The sequence below is a fragment of the Protobothrops mucrosquamatus genome, unplaced genomic scaffold (genome assembly GCF_001527695.2).
Source record: "Protobothrops mucrosquamatus isolate PMUCROS unplaced genomic scaffold, P.Mucros_1.0 scaffold4345, whole genome shotgun sequence".
In the NCBI taxonomy this organism is placed as follows: domain Eukaryota; kingdom Metazoa; phylum Chordata; class Lepidosauria; order Squamata; family Viperidae; genus Protobothrops; species Protobothrops mucrosquamatus.
In genome coordinates, this window is record NW_015390259.1 from 25,431 (window position 1) to 44,738 (window position 19,308).

The 19,308-nt window shown below is 45.4% G+C and overlaps 2 protein-coding genes across 2 annotated transcripts in view; both read left to right on the forward strand.

Annotated features, from left to right (window-relative positions):
• Window positions 1–940: 940 nt before the first annotated feature.
• On the forward strand, window positions 941–6,923 carry LOC107298867 (zinc finger protein 665-like). Its single transcript, XM_029286631.1, has 2 exons — window positions 941–1,949; window positions 6,886–6,923. Exons 1-2 carry the CDS (start codon window positions 941–943, stop codon window positions 6,921–6,923), a joined length of 1,047 nt encoding a protein of 348 aa, XP_029142464.1.
• Window positions 6,924–13,393: 6,470 nt separating this feature from the next.
• LOC114922170 (zinc finger protein 501-like) overlaps window positions 13,394–19,308 on the forward strand; it is a 13,191-nt gene continuing 7,276 nt past the window's right edge. Inside the window, exons 1-2 of the mRNA XM_029286630.1 lie at window positions 13,394–14,460; window positions 18,018–18,106. Of these exons, the coding sequence (XP_029142463.1) occupies window positions 13,394–14,460; window positions 18,018–18,106 (1,156 nt within the window). The remainder of the gene's footprint in view (window positions 14,461–18,017; window positions 18,107–19,308) is intronic.

Sequence of the window (19,308 nt, forward strand, 5' to 3'; positions counted from 1 at the left end):
AAGGAGATGTCAGAATTTTATGAAATTTGGAATAAATGTTATAATTGGCTAGAACAGAGAAAGAAAAAGATATAATTATTGATGTATATAAAATGTAAATAAGATGTAAAGAACATTTAAAATGTAAAGCACTGTTCTGTTAGAAGAAAAGAGTTATGTTTATGTAGTTTTGGTGTATGGTGTATGGTGAAAAATAAAATAAATAAATAAATAAATAAATAAATAAATACAATGGAGATCCAATCAGGGCCTTAGCTACTTTTCTGGTCCAGCCTCCCAAGACTTACAGTTTGTAGCACTTCCCAACAGCTCTGGGCAGTTTAAATGCAGTTTAAATACAATGGAGATCCAATCAGGGCCTTAGCTACTTTGTCTTCAGTGATATTGCTATTCTGTCAGCCATCGTGAATCTTTCTCTCTTCTTCTTTTTCCTTCATCCAGCAGGTGACATCGGGAAAAGTGGACAAAGTTCCAGTTGTGAGATTTTCTGCATTTAGAAAGCCCTGCAACTGAGAAGGCGCCAGAAATTATGCTAGGTGGAGAAAAACTTCGATAGAAGGTCCCCTCAGAGGAACCAGGAGAGACTTTTCAAGTGCTCTGAGTGCGGGATATCCTTTGCTCACAAATCCCTCCTTTTGATTATCCGGAAGCTGGACATGGGGAATGGATCTCATCTGTGTTTGAAGTGTGGGAACTCGTTTTGTGGCTGTGAAGCTTTGCCAAACATCTCCGCAGTCACCTCGGACTGAAGCCCTACAAATGTGGAGAGTGTGGGAAGCATTTTACTAAAGGCTGGGACATCGGAGCTCCTTAGCGTATCCACCAGGGAAAGAGACCTCAGGAAGGCCTCAGTGTTTTTCCAGGCCTCAGAACAGCCCAACTGAAGAGAAACCCCTGCAATTGTGTGCAATGTGGGCTTTGCTTTTCTCAAAACTCAGAGATGCTTAAACATCAACAAATCCACACGGGACAAAAACCTTATCAATGTCTGGAGTGTGGGAAATCTTTTGTTCGAAAAACAAGTCTCAAAATCCACGGGAAAATTCACATGGAAAAAAAACCTTATAAATGCTTAGAGTGTGGAAAATGTTTCACTCAAAGTTCATCTCTTTGCAAACATCATAAAACACACGAAGAGGAGGAAAGCAGAACGTGCCTAGAGTGTGGGAAATGTTTTTCCAGCAAATCAGCCCTGCAACGACATCAGAAAGTCCACACTGGGGAAAGACCCCATGAATGCCGAAAATGTGAGAAACGATTTGAGACTTCTTCCACACTTTGGAGACACCAAAAGACGCACATAGGAGAAAAACTTTATAAATGTGAGGTTTGTGAGAAACGTTTTTCTCTAAAGGGAAATCTTTTTCGACATCAGATAATCCACACAGGGGAAAAACCCTACCAGTGCATCGAGTGTGGAAAATTTTTTCGTACGATATCAAACCTCGGACATCATAAGAAAATTCACAGAGGGGAAAAAAAATACAAATGTTTAGACTGTGGGAAAACATTTATTCATTCAAATCACCTTAGAAGTCACTGGCAAGTCCATATAGGAGAGAAGCCCCATAAATGCTCAGAGTGCGATAAATGTTTTTATCAGAAAAATAGACTTTTGATACATCAGAGAACCCACAGTGGAGAGAAACCATATAAATGCCCGGAGTGTGGGAAGTCTTTTTCTTGCCAAGAATATCTTAAAAAACACCAGACGATTCACACAGAAAAGAAGCGTATCAGGTCTGTGCAGAAAAATGAAATGTGCTCAGAATGTGGGAGATGTTTCTCCCAAAGGTCACACCTAATTCGACATGAGAGACTTCACACCGGAGACAGGCCCTATCAATGCCCAGAATGTGACAAGCGATTTGTGGAGACTGCTGAACTCCGGAGACACCAGAGGGGGCACACAGGAGAGAAGCCCTATAAATGTGGGGAGTGTGCGAAAGGTTTTCTCACAACAACACTACTTCGGGTTCATCAGAGAATCCACACTGGGGAGAAGCCGTACAAATGTGTGGAGTGTGGGAAATGCTTTTCCCAAAAACAACACCTTAGACGTCATGAAAAGGTCCATACAGGAGTGAAGCCATAAAGACTCATAAAGTGTCGAAATGTTTTGCTTAAAAGGGAAATATCATAAAGCTCACATGGGAGAAGGTGAAACAGTTTTTCATAGTTGTTCAACTCTTAGAAGTCATGGAAGAGTTCCTAAAAGGGGCGGGGGGAATTGGAAAGATGTATCATAAATGTTTGGATTGTGATGTATGGCTTGCCTGAAAAAATACTCTTTTTCAGCATCAGTGAATTCTTACTGGAGAAAAACTTTATCAGGATTTAGAATATTCTTCTTCTTCTTCTTGTGCCACATCCGTTATCGGACGTTGACGATCATGTTGGCGATCCTGTTTTTATCAGCAGCTGCACGAAAAAGCGCTGCTGAGTTTTGTCCAAACCAATCCCTTAGATTTTGAAGCCACGATGTTCTTCTTCTGCCTGGACCTCGTTTGCCTTCGGTCTTTCCCTGGAGGATTAAATGGATTATGCTGTATTTTTCTGGGTCTCACATCACATGTCCGAAATATGCTAATTTTCATTTTCATTTTTCGTTTAGAATATGGCAAGGTTTTTTATCTGATAATCATATCTTCAGATGCACATGAAAAATCCACACAGCAGAAAAACCTCAACAAGTGTGTAGCGTGAGAAAATTTTTCATTGCCAATTGGAACATCTTGGCTCCTGGAGTTTGTCCATTTGAAATTGGAAATTTCCTTAGAAATTTTCTTGCCAACTTAAAATTTTTATATATTTTTTAAATTATTTTTAAAATGTGAATATGAAAGTCTAATAATAATAATAATAATAATAATAATAATAATAATAATGATGATGATGATGATGATGATGTTGGAAGGGACCTTGGAGGTCATCTAGTCCAACCCCCTGCTCAGGCAGAAAACCCTATACCTGTGGTTGCGAACTTATGGCACAGGTGGCACACAGAGCCCTTTCTGTTGACACACGCGCCGTCGCCCCAGTGCTAGGGCTTCAGGTGGGTTTTATAAAAACTTTTCACCTCTGCCGCCGTGTGCAAAAAAAAAAAGTTTCAATCAATCAATTTCAACTTCTCACAGGAAAAAAAAAGATCTCACAAAGTTGGCATTGATTGATTGAACTTTTTAGTCCCACCCAGCCTGCTGTTACTACTGCAGCCACGCCCACCCAATGGGCCATGCCCATCTGGCACCCGATAATACATAAGTGGGTTTTTGGTTGCAGTTTGGGCACTCAGTCTCTAAAAGGTTCGCCATCTCTGCCCTATACCATTTTGGACAAATGGCTGTCCAGTCTCTTCTTAAAAACTTCCAGTGTTGGAGCATTCACCGCTTCTGGAGGCAGGTTGTTCCACTGGTTAATTGTTCTAACTGTAAGGAAGTTTCTCCTTGGTTCTAGGTTGCTTCTCTCCTTGATTAGTTTCCATCCGTTGCTTCTTGTCCTGCCTTCAGGCGCTTTGGAAAATAGCTTGACTCCCTCTTCTTTGTGGCAGCCCCTAAGATATTGGAACACTGCTATCATGTCCCCCCTTATCCTTCTCTTCATTAAACTAGACATACCCAATTCCAGCAACCATTCCTTGTATATTTTAGCCTCCAGTCCCTTGATCATCTTTGTTGCTCTTCTCTGTACTCTTTTCTAGAGTCTCAACATCCTTTTTACATCGTGGTGACCAAAACTGGATGCAGTATTCCAAGTGTGGCCTTACCAAGGCATTGTAAAGTGGTATTAACACTTCACGTGATCTTGATTCTATCCCTCTGTTAATGCAGCCTAGCACTGTGTTTGCCTTTTTGGCAGCTGCAGCACACTGCTGGATCATATTTAAGTGATTGTCCACTAGGACTCTGAGATCCCTCTCACAATTACTACTATTGGTCAAGGTACCCCCTATACTATACCTGTACATTTGGTTTTCACCATTGAATTTCATTTTGTTAGGTAGCGCCCAGTGTTCAAGTCTGTCCAGATCCTCCTGTATCTTAAGCCTGTCTTCTGGAGTGTTGGCTATTCCTGCCAGCTTGGTGTCGTCTGCAAATTTCATGAGTTCCCCATCTATCCCCTCATCCAAATCGTTGATGAAGATGTTGAAGAGCACTGGGCCCAGAACAGAGCCCTGGGGCACCCTACTACACACTTACTTCCATGTAGACGCGGTTCTATGGAGGACCACACGCTGAGTACGGCCGGTCAGCCAGCTATGAATCCATCTGGTGGTGATGCTGTCTAACCCGCATTTTTCTATCTTCTCAAGTAGTAGGTTGTGATGTACTTTATCAAATGCCTTACTGAAGTCCAAGTAAATTATATCCACAGCATTCCTCTGGTCCACTAATTTTGTCACTTGGTCAAAGAATGCAATAAGATTTCTCTGGCATTTGTTTGTTTTTGACAAACCCATGTTGGCTTTTAGTAATGACTTTGTTTGCCTGTAAGTGTTTGCTGATTTGTTGTTTGATTCTCTTTTCCACAATCTTCCCAGGTATTGAGGTCAGGCTGATAGGTCTGTAATTTCCTGGATCCATTTTTTTCCCTTTTTTGAAGGTGGGAACTACATCAGCTCTTTTCCAGTCCTCTGGTAATTCCCCAGTGCTCCAGGATCTTTGAAAAATATAGTTCAGTGGTTCTGAGATCACATCTGCCAGTTCCTTGAGAACCTTGGGGTGTAATCCATCTGGTCCTGGTGATTTGAACTTGTCTAGGCTGGACAGGTGCTCCCTTACCGCTTTCTTGCCTATCTTAACTTGTGTTTCTATTTTGTTTTTTATGGCACCTATTTTTGATAGGTTGGTCTGGTTTTTTCCCTTTGTGTAAAGACAGATGCAAAAAATGAGTTAAATAGTTCTGCTTTCTCCCTGTTGCTTGTCACCTTCTTGCCACTTTCACCCACTAATGGACCAATCATTTCCTTCACTTTTTTCTTGTTTTTTACATGTTGAAATAAGCTTTTTTTGTTATTTTTGACTTTGGTCGCAAGCCTTAGTTCATTTTGAGCCTTAGCTTTCCTCACTTCATCTTTGCAGGTTCGGGCTATTTGCTGATATTCTGACTTAGTTATGTGCCCCTCTTTCCACTTTCTATACTTGTCCTTTTTAACTTTCAATTTATCAGAGAGTTCTTTATTCAGCCATGCTGGTTTCTTTTGAGAGCTGTTATTTTTCCTCTTTGTTGGTATTGTGCTAGACTGGGCTTTTATTATCTCACTTTTCAAAATTTCCCAAACTTCTTGAGTTGTTTTCCCCTTGAGGATTCTCATCCATGGAATCCTTCCCAAGCCCTCTCTAAGTTTATTGAAATTAGCTCTCTTAAAGTCCAAGTGTGAGTGTGAAAATCTAAAATCTAATGTGAAATTCTTCGAACTCATATAAGGACTCCTGCTTATAGACTAGAAAACTACAATTCTTGTTATTCTGTTATAGGTCCCTTGTAGCTCCGTGATTATAAGAATTTAAAAAGAAAAAGGGAAAGGGACAGTGAAAAAGTGGCCGGGGTATGCAGACAAAAAAGGTAAAAAAGCTAAAGGCTCTGCTAAAATCTTGGCAGCCACCAATTAACAAATTAACAATTAACAATTAACAAATTAATTAACAAATTAATTAACAATTAACAAATTCAGGAAATATATACAGGCAGTCCTCGACTTATTTTACGACCTTTTTGCCTGTTGCTGAGTCAATCACTGCACTTGATAAGTTAGTCATGCTTCCCCCATTGACTTTGCTTGTCAGAAGGAAGGCTGCAAAAGGGGATCACGTGACCCTGTGACAGAGCAACAGTCATAAGTATGAGCCAATTGCCAAGCATCTGAATTCTGATCACGTGACCATGGGGAAAAGGATGTAAATGAAAAACGGTCATAAATCAACTTTTTTCAGTGCCGTTGGAACTTTGAACGGTCACTAAATGAACTAGTGTAAGTCAAGGACTCCCTGTAGAAGCATAGAATATGTATCCTAGAGTGAAGCGGATGGAAGCCCAGAAGTAAGAAGGGCTTTGATTATAATTTTGTGGTAGTTTTAAAAGTCATTTCGGAAGAAACCATAATATTAATGGAAAAATTAACGGATTTTAGTGCATTAGCTGGTTTTAACATCAGTGGTGAATAGATAAAAAAGTTGACCAAAATATGAAAATGGAAGACCAAAAAGAATTGATGGGAAAAGCGATTTAAAAGAAAAGTAGGACATTTGGGTATTCTTACAAAGAATACGAATTCTATGTCAAAATAATTATGAGAAGGCATGGAATGAAATCAAGAAGGATTTGTTAAGATGGAAAAAAAATTACAATTGTCGTTGGGTAGAATTTCTATAATTAAAAATAATTATATTACCTAGAGACTGATGTTTCTGTTTTTAAACAATGCCTATCTGGACAACGGGTGCCACCACTAAAGAAATGGCAGGAAGATATATCTAAACTTATATGGCAGGAGAAAAACCAAGAGTTTAATTGGAAACTGTTAAAGAGGAAAGAGAGTTCTTGGTAATAATAATGATGATGATGTTGGAAGGGACCTTGGAGGTCATCTAGTCCAACCCCCTTCTCAGGTAGAAAACCCTACAGGATCTCTTGCTTGGACAGGGGGTTGAGCTAGATAGAAGACCTCCAAGCTCCCTTCCAACTTTGTTATTCTGTAAAGCTTGCTCATTTGTGGCTTGGAAACGTGTACAAACCCACCACGGTCAGCAAACCATGATGTCTCCTGGTGCTCTGAACTGTACAATAGGGAAAAGGCTAACCTATTTTCTAAAGCAGGCAAATCACCGTTCCATACAAGCCCTGATCAGGGAGTGTAACGTGGCTCCCTCTGCTTGCTGTTTGCAGCTCCCAGGGAGACCTGCCGGCGAGCCCTGGACGGCTGACTTCCAGGGCTGGGAGTAAACTATGATTAAGCCACGATTAAGGCCGGTTTCCATCATCACCGCAGCCTCTTTGGACTCGGGAGAACCACCGTCTCGCCTGCCTCCCTACTACGAAGCCCATCCTCCACAGCCATCACAGCCTTGCCAGGTGCTGGATAGGGGATCCCTCGTCCAACTCCCCCCCCAAACTTTGGGGGGAAGCAGGGAGGGAGGATGCCCGGCCGCCTCTTCCCAATCCCGGGGAGGAGGGAGGGAGGGAGGGAGGGAGGGAAAGGCTCCCAGCCTCTCCAGGCTCCGCCCGGCTGTCAAAGAGGCTGCTCGCCCAGCTTCCTCCGAGGTGCCGCTCTAGGACGTTCCTCTCGTTCTCCCTATTTCCCCCCCTTCCAGCTCTGACGTTCCAGAGCTCCGTTGCGGAGGATTTTCCTTTTCCGCCTTTTTCCCACTTGGGGCATTTTGGGCGGCGGTGCAACTTCTGGGCGTCCGGCAAGGCTGCTCCTCGGCCCCGCTCCGGGCAGGTGGGGCTGCTCCTGCTCTCCCTCGGCCGGCCAGGAGGAAGGTAGCCCCGAGTCCCCCNGGGGCTCGCCCCACGGAGGGAAAGGGGGGGCTTTTCTTTTTAAGGATTTATTTGGGGGGAATATGGGGCAATGGAAAGAAAGACCCGCCTTCTCCCTTCAAGGGGGGGGAGGTTGGTTTAAGGGGGGGGGAACTTTAAGTTGCTTGAATTCAGCTCATGTTCTCCCAACGCAGAAAAGATCCCCTTTCTTTCTGCTTAATCTAAATAGAGAGGAATGAATATTCTTTGCTTTTATTCTAATTCTTTGTTTTTCTTTTGTTTCTACCACGCTGGGGAGAAACTGGAAAAAAATCATTATTTTCCTTGTTTTGCCATGAAGAGGCTGTGAGGTGGCAGCCCCTTGGTGGGTTTTATCAGTCAGAATAGAGCTGGAAGGGACCTTGGAGGTCTTCTAGTCCTTCCTCAAGCAGGAGACCGGCCTATAGGATCTCTTGCTTGGGTAGGGGGTTGAGCAACATCTCCGAGCTCAACTCTGTGGTTCTGTAAAGCTTGCTCATTTGTGGCTTGGAAAATTATACAAACCCACCAGTTACCCCTCGGTCAGCAAACCGTGATCAAAGCAAAGCTTATCGGATGGTGTTTCCTGATGCTCTGAGATGCAGAATAGGGAAAAATGTAGACTTAGGTACTAAAGCAGCCAAATCGCCGTCCCATACAACCCATGATCCCGGCGTGCAACGTGGCTCCATCTGCTTGCGGTTTCCAGCTCCCAGTGCCCCATTTGGGCTCAACATACACGGGAAGAGGCGTCCCTGAGTGGATGGAGCTCCGTAGGAAATCACGAAAAGCGAGGCAGGGGATCAAAGTCGATCTTTGCACCTCCTGGGAGAAGCAGGGAGGAGGGAGGAGGTTTCCTTCGCTTTCGTGGAGGCAGCACCGCCGCCTCTGCTTCAGGGAGACCTGCCGACGAGCCCTGGACTGACTTCAAATGCTGGCAGTAAACTATGATTAAGCCATGATTAAGTCCGGTCTCTGTCCCTGTAGCAGCCACGCCCGGTTGCATCATCACCGCAGCCTCTTTGGGCTATGGCTAGGCAGAGCCACTTTATCACGCCCGCCTTCCTACTACGCAGCCCATCCTCCACCGCCATCTCAGCCTTGCCAGGTGCCGGATAGGGGATCCCTCGTCCGAGTACCCCCCCCCCCCCAAACCTCGGGGAAGCAGGGAGCGAGGAACCCCGGCCGCCTCTTACAAATCCCGGGGAAGAGAGAGGGAGGGAGGGAAAGGCTCCCGGCCTCTCCAGACTCCGCCCGGCTGTCAAAGAGGCTGCTCGCCCGGCGTCCTCCGAGGTGCCACTCTAGGACGTTCCTCTCGTTCTCCCTACTTCCCCCCCCCCCCACTTCAAGTGCTTTGAAAAACAGGTGGATGCTCTCTTCTTTGTGGCAGCCCCTCCAATATTAGAATACTGTTGTCATGTCACCCCTCGTCCATCTTTACTCTAGACTGGCCATAAACAATTCCTGCAACCGTTCTTCACGTGTTTTTGTCTCCAGGCCTTTAATCGTTTTAGTTCCTCTCCTTTGCCCCTTTTTGCAGGGTCTCAATATCTGTTTTGTAACGTGGTGACCAAACCTGGATGCAGTATTCCAGGTGTGGTCTTACTAATTTACTTGCTCTTTATAAATCTATACTAATCCTTCTTGTGATTTTGATTCTACGACGCTTGTTTATACAACCAAGGATTTTATTAGCTTTTTTTGGAAGCTTTTGCACATTGATGGTTCATGTTTAAGTGATTCACCACTCGACGCCAAGGTCCCTCTCACATTTAACAGTTTTTGAGCCAGGTTTCGGCTAATCTGTATTTGCAGCTTTAGGTTTTTCTGCCTATGTGTAAAACCTTGCTTTTCTCTATACTAAATTTCATGTTGTTGGATAGGGCCCATTGTTCAAGTCTGTCAAGGTTTTGTTGGATCCTCAGCTTGACTTCTGGGGTGTTGGCTATTTCTGCCAGCTTAGTGTCATTTACAAATTTGATAATTTCCCCTTTTATTCCCTCATCATTCTAAATCATTTATGAAGACTTTGAGAATACTGGACCTAAAAGAGAACCTTGTGGTACCCCACTGCTTACTTCCCTCTATGTAGATGTAAGGACTACTTGTTGAGTACAGTTTGTCAGCTAGTTACAAATCCATCTGGTGGTGATGCTGTCTATCCCACATTTGTTACCAAGATACAGGTTGTCGAATGTCTTGCTGAAATCTAAGTATACTATGCCTACAGCATTTTGCTGGTCTACTAATTTAGTCACAATGTCAAAGAATGTGGCAGCCGCTTGGTGGGTTTTATCAATCAAAACAGAGCGAGAAGGGACCTTGGAGGTCTTCTAGTCCAACCCCTTCCTCAGGAGACTCTATACCAAAGCTTTTCAACCTTTTCACAGATTTTACCACTTTAGGATATGGCAATATTCGACTACCCCCGGTCACCTAGCAAGGTGTCAAAAACATGACCAAAAAAAGGGGAAGTGATAAAATACAGGTAGTCCTCAAGTTATAACAGTTTGTTTAGTGACTGTTCGAAGTTATAAAGGCACTGAAAAAAGTGACGCATGACCATTTTTCACACTTATGACCGTTGCAGCATCCCCAGGGTCTTGTGATTTAGATTCAGATGCTTGGCAACTGATTCATATTTATGATCGTCACAATGTCCCAGGGTCATGTGATCCCCTTTTGCAACCTTCTGACAAGCAAAGTCAATGGGGAAACCAGATTCACTTAAAAACTGTGTTACTAATTTAACAACTGCAGTGGTTCACTGAACAAATGTGGCAGGAAAAAGTGATAAAATGGGACAAAACTCATTTAACAAATTTCTCACTTAGAAACATAAATTTTGGGCTCAATTGTGGTTGTAGGTTGATGTCTATTTGTACACCTACTTACCACACTTTTAATGGGAAACTTGTGCCTGTTTCTCTGACATTCATCTTTGCACTATTCTATCCCCTTCTGGTTGACTCAAAGAAGCCAATAGGTGATTGCAGGGCCTTTGGGGAGGGGTGTGGCTTCTGCCATTGAAGTGGCATGGGGGGTGTCGGGGTGCTAGTTGGCTATCCCCAACAGAAATGCTCAGAACAATGCTCGGCTGTAGCTTTGGGGGGGACGGGGCAAAATGGGGCAGCTTCACCCACCCAAACGCTGCCCTCTCATGAAAGCAGGATGAAAACTCTGAAAAACGACAAAGAAAAAAGGATCTGCCCTCTGTGGAGTAGGGACAGGGTTACTATGCTCCCTCTCAATCAGGTTTGATTTCCTTTCTTCCCCCCACTTCCCTGCCTCCCCTGCTTGTAGCAGCCTCTGAGCCCCTCATTCTTGGGAGTTAGCATTGCCGGCATCTCTTTCTTCTGAGCCCCTCGTGCTGGGAAACTGTTGCCACCCAAGAGCTGTTTTAAGGCTAGGGAATCTTTGAGGGGGGTTACCAACTAGCACCCTGACATGCCCCTAATGCCCCCGCTCCAAATGCAGAAGCCGCACCCCCCCCCCCCAAAGGCCCTGCAATCACCTATCGGCTTCTTTGAGTCAACCAGAAGGAGTGAAGGGGATAGAATAGTGCAAAGATTAATGTCAGAGAAACAGGCATAATCATGTCACCAGTTGAAAAGCCCTGGTTTATTTGTCTTGGGTGTGTTTCTTATATCTCCTCCTTTGTAAATGGGATTTATGTCCCCATATTCTCCCTAACCAGAAAAGATCCCCTTTCCTTCTACTTAATCTAAATCAGTGGTTCTCAACCTTTTTAATGCCGCAACCCCCAACCGGTCGTAAGTCGAGGACTAAACCAGTCGTAAGTCGAGGACTAAACCAGTTGTAAGTCGAGGACTAAACCAGTCGTAAGTCGAGGACTACCCAACCGGTCGTAAGTCAAGGACTTTCCCTGCCTGGGAGTGCTGTGCATGCGTGGTTCCGCCCCCTGCACCGGCCGAGGCGTAGCTGGCAAGCGGCAGAGACGGAGCAGGCCGACCACCAGCTGGCCCAGCCCAAGGGAGATAAGGCACCCGCCGGAAAGGGGGGAAAAAATGGCGGACAAAAAAAATGGCGGACAGTCTTGCTTGGCGACCCCGGTGAAATGGTCGATTGACCCCAAATGGGGTCGCGACCCATAGGTTGAGAACCGCTGATCTAAATAGAGAGGAACGAATATCCTGAATTTTGTTCCAATGCTTTGATTTTCTTTGGTTTCTACAAAGCTGGGTAGAATCTCTAAAAACCGTGATTTCCCTTGTTTTTTCTCGGAAGAGGCTATGATGCGGCAGCTGCTTCTTGGTGGCTGATTTAGAAAGGAAACTAGCAAATGGTAGAAGAAGCTTGGGAGAGAAATGGAGGGGAAAGGAAGGGGAAAATGAACAGAGCTGCAGATGAGAAAAGAGGGAAAGAGGGAATGGAGAAAAAAGAGGAAGGGATTCAGGATGGATGTTGGACTTGACCAAGGCCTCAAACTGCAGAATTCAATGACACCAAAGGGGAAAATGATGAAATATGAGAGGAGAAAAACGTGTTAATCCCGTACTATAATTTTGTTAAACCGTAAAGGCCACGAGATAAAATGTGAATTTCACCTCATCACACTCTCCCAAAGCGGGGATCAACTTTTAAACCAGAAATTACACATCCCTCAACTAAAGCATTGCTAGTTTAACCATGGTTTCTGGTGCTGCTGCCCTTGGTGAAGTGATTCCAGTGGTTGGGTGGATGCAACACATGAAGCCGAAAGAAACTGGCTGATGTTGGAGTCCAAAGTCTATCTTGGGCAGGTAGGACCACCAGGTGGAAGTTTTGGCCAAAGGATGCCATCAACCTCCCTTTGGGTAAATGGGGGTCTCAACCCCCACCATGAGGTATTGCTGACCCCGATGAATATATTTACACCCTCCCTAAACTATAAAGGAATAATAGAAAGCCGTTTTAGGAGGACCCCATGTTCAGTCTGAGGTGGCCCAAAGAACAGTGTCCATGAATAACTACATAGGTTGTTCTCTCTGAATTGGAGCTACCTCACATATACAAAGTCTATGAGGTGGGGATCTTTGCTGTGTTTTCTCACATCATAGAGCATCACACACACACACACACACACACACGAGAAAAAGCAAAAGGCAGGCAAATAGGAAGCAACAGGGAAAGCCATGATAGCGCAGTGGTTAGAATGCAGAATTGCAGGCTACCTCTGCCGACTGCCAGTAGTTCGATTCTCACCTGCACAAGGTTAACTCAGCCTTACATCCTTCCGAGGTCAGTAAAACGAGGACCCAAATAGTTGGGGTGCAATATGCTGACTCTGTAACCCGTTTGGAGAGGGCTGTAAAGCGTTATATATGTCTAAGTGCTATTGCTATTCTGTCAGCCATGACAAATCTTTCTCTCTTCTTTTCTTCTTTTTCCTTCATCCAACAGGTGACACCGGGAAAAGTGGGCAAAGTTCCAGTTGTTAGATTTTCTCCGTTTAGAAAGCCCTGCAATTAAGAAGGTGCGGGAAATTATGCTGGGTGGAGAAATACTTCGATAGAAGCTCCCCTCAGAGGAACCAGGAGAGACTCTTCAAGTGCTCTGAGGGCAGGATATCCTTTGCTCACAAATTCCTCCCTTTGATTAACCAGACGCTGGACATGAGGAATAGATCCCATCTGTGTTTGAAGTGGGGGAACTCGTTTCCTGGCTGTGGAGCTTTGCCAAACATCTCCGGAGCCACCCCGGACTGAAGCCCTACAAATGTGGAGAGTGTGAGAAGCATTTTGCTAAAGGCTGGGACATCGGAGCTCCTTAGCGTATCCACCAGGGAAAGAGACCTCAGGAAGGCCTCAGTGTTTTTCCAGGCCTCAGAACAGCCCATCTGAAGAGAAACCCCTGCAATTGTGTGCAATGTGGGCTTTGCTTTTCTCAAAACTCAGAGATGCTTAAACATCAACAAATCCACACGGGACAAAAACCTTATCAATGTCTGGAGTGTGGGAAATCTTTTATTCGAAAAACAAGTCTCAAAATCCACGGGAAAATTCACATGGAAAAAAAACCTTATAAATGCTTAGAGTGTGGAAAATGTTTCACTCAACGTTCATCTCTTTGCAAACATACTAAAACACATGAAGAGGAGGAAAGCAGAACGTGCCTAGAATGTGGGAAATCTTTTTCCAGCAAATCCTCCCTGCAACGACATCAGAAAGTCCACACTGGGAAAAGACCCCATGAATGCCGAAAATGTGAGAAACGATTTGAGACTTCTTCCACCCTATTGAGACACCAAAAGACGCACATTGGAGAAAAACTCTATAAATGTGAAGTTTGTGAGAAATGTTTTTCTCTAAAGGGAAGTTTTTTTCGACATCAGATAATCCACACAGGGGAGAAACCCTATCAGTGCATCGAGTGTGGAAAATTTTTTCGTACGATGTCAAGCCTCGGACATCATAAGAAAATTCACAGAGGGGAAAAAAAATACAAATGTTTAGACTGTGGGAAAGCATTTATTCATTCAGCTCATCTTAGAAGTCACTGGCAAGTCCATATAGGAGAGAAGCCCCATAAATGCTCGGAGTGCGATAAATGTTTTTCTACGAAAAATAGACTTTTGATACATCAGAGAACCCACAGTGGAGAGAAACCATATAAATGTCCGGAGTGTGGGAAGTCTTTTCCTTGCCAAGAATATCTTAAAAAACACCAGACGATTCACACAGAAAAGAAGCGTATCAGGTCTAAAGAGAAAAATGAAATGTGCTCAGAATGTGGGAGATGTTTCTCCCAAAGGTCACACCTAATTCGACATGAGAGACTTCACACCGGAGACAGGCCCTATCAATGCCCAGAATGTGACAAGCGATTTGTGGAGTCTGCTGAACTCCGGAGACACCAGAGGGGGCACACAGGAGAGAAGCCCTATAAATGTGGGGAGTGTGCGAAAGGTTTTCTCACAGCAACACTACTTCGGGTTCATGGGAGAATCCACACTGGGGAGAAGCCGTACAAATGTGTGGAGTGTGGGAAATGCTTTTCCCAAAAACAACACCTTGGAAGTCATCAAAAGGTCCATCAAAGAATGAAGCCATAAAGACTCATAAAGTGTAGAAATTTTTTGCTCAAAAGGGAGATATCAGAAAACTCACATGGGAAAAGGTGAAACAGTTTTTCATAGTTGTTCACCCTTAGAAGTCATGTAAGTGTTCCTAAAAGGGGGGGGGAGATGGGAAACCCTTAGATCATGAGAGAGCATTTTTGTAATCATCCCTTAAAAACTCTAATCCATATAGGAAAGATGTAGCATAAATGTTTGGAGTGTGATGTATGTTTTGCTTGAAAAAATACTCTTTTTCAGCATTAGTGAATTCTTACTGGAGAGAAACTTTTATGAAGGCTTAGGATGTGGCAAAGGTTTTTATCTGATAATCAGATCTTCAGATGCACAATGAAAAATCCACACAGAAGAAAAACCTTTACACGTGTGTAGTGTGAGAAAACTTTTCCTTCCCAATTGGAACATCTTGCCTCCTGGAGTTTGTCCCTTTGAAATTGCCTCCTTGGAAATTTTCTTGCCAACTTAAAAATTGTATAATTTTTATTTTCAGAAGTGAATATGAAAGTCTAATGTGAGTGTGAAAATCTAAAATCTAATGTGAAATTCTCCAGAATCAAAAAAGGACTCCTGCTAAGATCTTGGAAGCCACCAAAAGTCTCTTTTGAGTTGGGCAGGATTAATACATCCAGGAAATATATACAGGCAGTCCTTGACTTATTTTACGACCTTTTTTGACACAGTTGCTGAGTGAACCACTACAGTTAATAAGTTAATCACACAGTTGTTAAGTGAATCTGGCTTCGCCCATTGACTTTGCTTGTCAAAAGGAAGGCTGCAAAAGGGGATCACGTGACCCTGGGACACAGCAACGGTCATAAGTAGGAGCTGATTGCCAAGCATCTGAATTCTGATCACATGACCATGGGGATGCTGCAAAGGTGGTAACTGTGAAAAACGGTCATAAATCAAAAAATTTCAGTGCTGTTGTAACATTGAACAGTCACTAAATGAAGTATTGTAAGTCAAGGACTCCCTTTAGAAGCATAGAATATGTAATCTAGAGTGCAGTGGATGGAAGCCCGGAAGTAAGAAAGGCTTTGATTATAATTTTGTGGTAGTTTTAAAAACCTTTTGGAAGAAACCATAATATTAATGAAAAAATTGACTGATTTTAAGGCATTAGCTGGTTTTAAAATCAGTGGCAAATACAAAGAAGTTGACCAAAATATGAAAATGGAAGACCAAAAAGAATTGATGGGAAAAGCGATTTAAAAGAAAAGTAAGACATTTGGGTATTCTTACAAAGAATACAAATTCTATGTCAAAATAATTATGACAAGGCATGGAGTGAAATCAAGAAGGATTTGTTAAGATGGAAAAAAAATTGCAATTGTCGTTGGGTAGAATTTCTATAATTAAAAATAACTATATTACCTAGAGACTGTTCTATCATAAACAATATCTATCTGGACAACGGGTGCCACCACTAAAGAAATGGCAGGAAGATATATATAGGTTTCCTGCTCACGCAGGACACCCTATACCAGTGATGGCGAACCTTTGAGAAACAATGCCCGAACTGCAACCCAAAACCCACTTATTTATCGCTGGATGCCATGGCCCACTGGATGGCTGTGGCTGCAGTGGTCACAGCAGACTGGGTGGGCGTGGCCACCTGGATGTTGCTCATGGGGAGGGACACTTGGGGTTGAGCAGGGTTGCGCCAGCTGCGTTTGGGACGCCTGGAGCAAAGAATGGCTGCGGCGGCAACGTGCCTTTCCCCTTCGTGGCTGTAGACATTTCCCTCTGATCGGTCCAACACACCCGAAAGGGAGATGGGTGGGAGCTGCCGGGCAGAGGTCGCAAAAGGAGGAGAGGACCCTGGAGCGGATGGCATGGGGCCACGCGGTGGGACAACCTGATTCCCCGCCTGTGGGATCACAGACTGGCTGAGGGCAGGGAAGCCATTGTCCCCGGTTTCGGCCAAGTGGTGTGTGTGCCACCAGGCGGAGCCCACAAAACGAGAGGACCCCAGAGCGAACAGCGCAGGGCCGCACGGTGGACTGGCTGAGGGCAGGGAAGCCGTTGTTCCCGTCTTCGGCCAGGTGGTGTGTTGGCCGCCGGGTGGAGCCCACAAATAAAGGAGAGGAACCCAGGGCGGGCAGCGTGGGGCCGCATGGTAGGACGACCCGCTGATTCCCCACCCAACAGGTGGGATCACCGCCGATGATGGAGGAGGAGGGCTGGTTGGGGACGGGTTGGCGGGCGCAGCGCTGCCCATGAGGGGAATCTAACAAGTCCCAGCCTGGAGGTGGGGGAGAAGCCAAAGGAGCCCGAAGGGAGGCAGGCGTGGTGCTCAGGGGTAGCCACTCTCCCCCCACGCTTTCGCAGAAGGGCTGGCTGTCTTCGGCGTTACCTGGGCGGGCCTGGTTGCACATATGCCCAGCAGCGCTGGCAGGTCCGGCCTTCTTTCTTTCTTCCTTCCCTTCCCTTCTTTCCTTCCTTCTTCTCTCTCTTGTCCCTTTCTCCAAACTCCAAACTCACATGTCCTCCTTCCCCCACAAGCCTTCTGAAAAGCGCAAACGGATGCCGCATCGTACTTGTCTTCTCCAAACTCACACCCACCGTCGCTTCCAAAGGCCGTCTACTCGCTCTCTTGATGCACTCCCGCCAAAACCTGCTCTTTTTATACTAGTTCCCTTCTTCCCACTCTGCTCTCGCAGCTGTTCCTGCGAGAGCGCTGCTGAATTCGTTTTCCCTGCCATCTCCAGTTCCCACTAGCCAGGCGCACTTTTAGGATATGGCAATATTCAAGTACCACCAGTCGCCTAGCAAGGCGTCAAACAGTTGATGACCCCCCCCAAAAAAGGAAAAAAAGTGAGGTAGTCCTCGACTTACAACAGTTCGCTTAGTGACTGTTCAAAGTTACAATAGCACTGAAAAAAGTGACTTCTGACCATTTTTCACACTTATCACCGTTGCAGCATCCCCAGGGTAACGTGATTCACATTCAGATGCTTGGCAACGGATTCATATTTACGACGGTCACAGTGTCCCAGGGTCATGTGATCCCCTTTTGCCACCTTTTGACAAGCAAAGTCAATGGGGAAACCAGATTCACTTTAGAACCGGGTTACTAATTTAACAACTGCAGAGATTCACTTAAGAAATGTGGCAAGAAAAGTCACAAAATGGGACAAAACTCGTTTAACAAATTTCTCACTTAGCAACATAAATTTTGGGCTCAATTGTGGTTCTAGGTTGAGGACTATCTGTATACCCACTTAACCACACTTTTAACAGGAAATGTGTGCCTGTTTTTCTGAGATTCATCTTTGCCGTGTTCTATCCCCTTCTCTTCTTCTGCTTGACTCAAAGAAGCCTCTCCTCTTCACCGTCTCTCTCCATCCCCTTCTCTTTTCCTGTCGTGTTCTTCCTCTCCCTTTCCCTCCAAAACCTCCACCTTTTATATCCTCTCCTCTCTCCCCATCCTCCTTTCCCCGAGGCTGCGGGCCAATCAGCTGGAGCCCCACAGCAATCCAGAGTGTCAGCAGAGCCCTGGCAACCCCGAAGCTCCACCCGACTTTCATACAGGCCTGTGCGGCGTTGTCGCCGCTTCAGCTGATCCCCACGCTACACTTTTACGCTTTTTTTTACACTGATTTTCATGCCGACATATGCGTACCACCTGCCTGGTAACGAAGTATCACCAGTGGTACACCTAGAACAATCAGCTGGAGATTGAACAGACATGTCAAACACAAGGCCCGGGGGCTGGATGCGACCCGCGAAGTGGTTTCATGTGGCCCACGAAGCCATCCTGGAAACAGTGAGGGAACGGCCCCCACTGCCTTGGCCCTGGCCCAGGCCGGCCGGGAGCCAATGTACAATTTGGTGGTGGCCATCTATGCTGAAACGCATTCAGTCTTAGCTTCACAAGGCCGTCTGGAAACAGCAAGGAACCAGCCCCTGCCGTGTCGGCCTTACCGCCTGCGTGCATGCTGGGGAGGTGTCACCCTTTGTGAGGAATGAAGAAATGCACTATCGCCTAGAAGTGGCCAGCAAAAGGCCCTCGCCTACTTCACATATCCAGCTTGATGGGCTCCGGCGGAAGGGTTTCAGCAGGCAGTGAGGCTCCTCCAGTGGACCATGCCTTGGCATTTGCCCCGGTCCCACCCCCTTCTGCCAGAGACCCTCAGATCTGTCCCACTCCTGCCCAGGCCCCCACAGGCCCCCTTGACGCGAACGATGTAGAGCTGGCCATGCCCACCCAATAGGTCACACCCACTCCGTCCACACCTAAGCAGTAGGCCACACCCACCTGCCCCCCCCCAGGGCAACCGCAATAGTCATGCAGCCCTCAAGGAAATTGAGTTTGACACCCCTGACCTAGAACAATTCAGGATTTTGTTTCCAAATGTAGCCTCCCTTGAATAGTTGATATCTGTCTTTTTTTTTTTTTTTTTTTTTTTTAATTTATATGCCGCCCTTCTCCCAGCGGGACTCAGGGCGGCGCACAACATATTTAAAACCAAAACATATATACAATCCCCCCCTTAAAACCGAATTAAACCGAATTTTAATGTTGTGTCTTCCGAATTCCTAAAAAACCCAGTATAAAATCCACCCTAGGTCAGGTCCGCTTGCTGGAAGAGCCATGTCTTGAGGGCGCGACGGAAGGTAAGGAGATCCGGAATTATCCGAATCTCGGGGGGTAGTTCATTCCAGAGGGTAGGGGCACCCACAGAGAAGGCCCTCCCCCTGGGGGTCGCCAGCCGACACTGCTTGGCCGACGG

Bases quoted from the DNA above. Each gene is read 5' to 3' on its own strand.
- LOC107298867 (XM_029286631.1), top strand. From the start codon at position 941: ATGCTTAAACATCAACAAATCCACACGGGACAAAAACCTTATCAATGT. The intron at 1,950-6,885 runs GTTTTCTCACAA...TGCTGTTTGCAG, and splicing joins ATGTGGGGAGTGTGCGAAAG to CTCCCAGGGAGACCTGCCGG.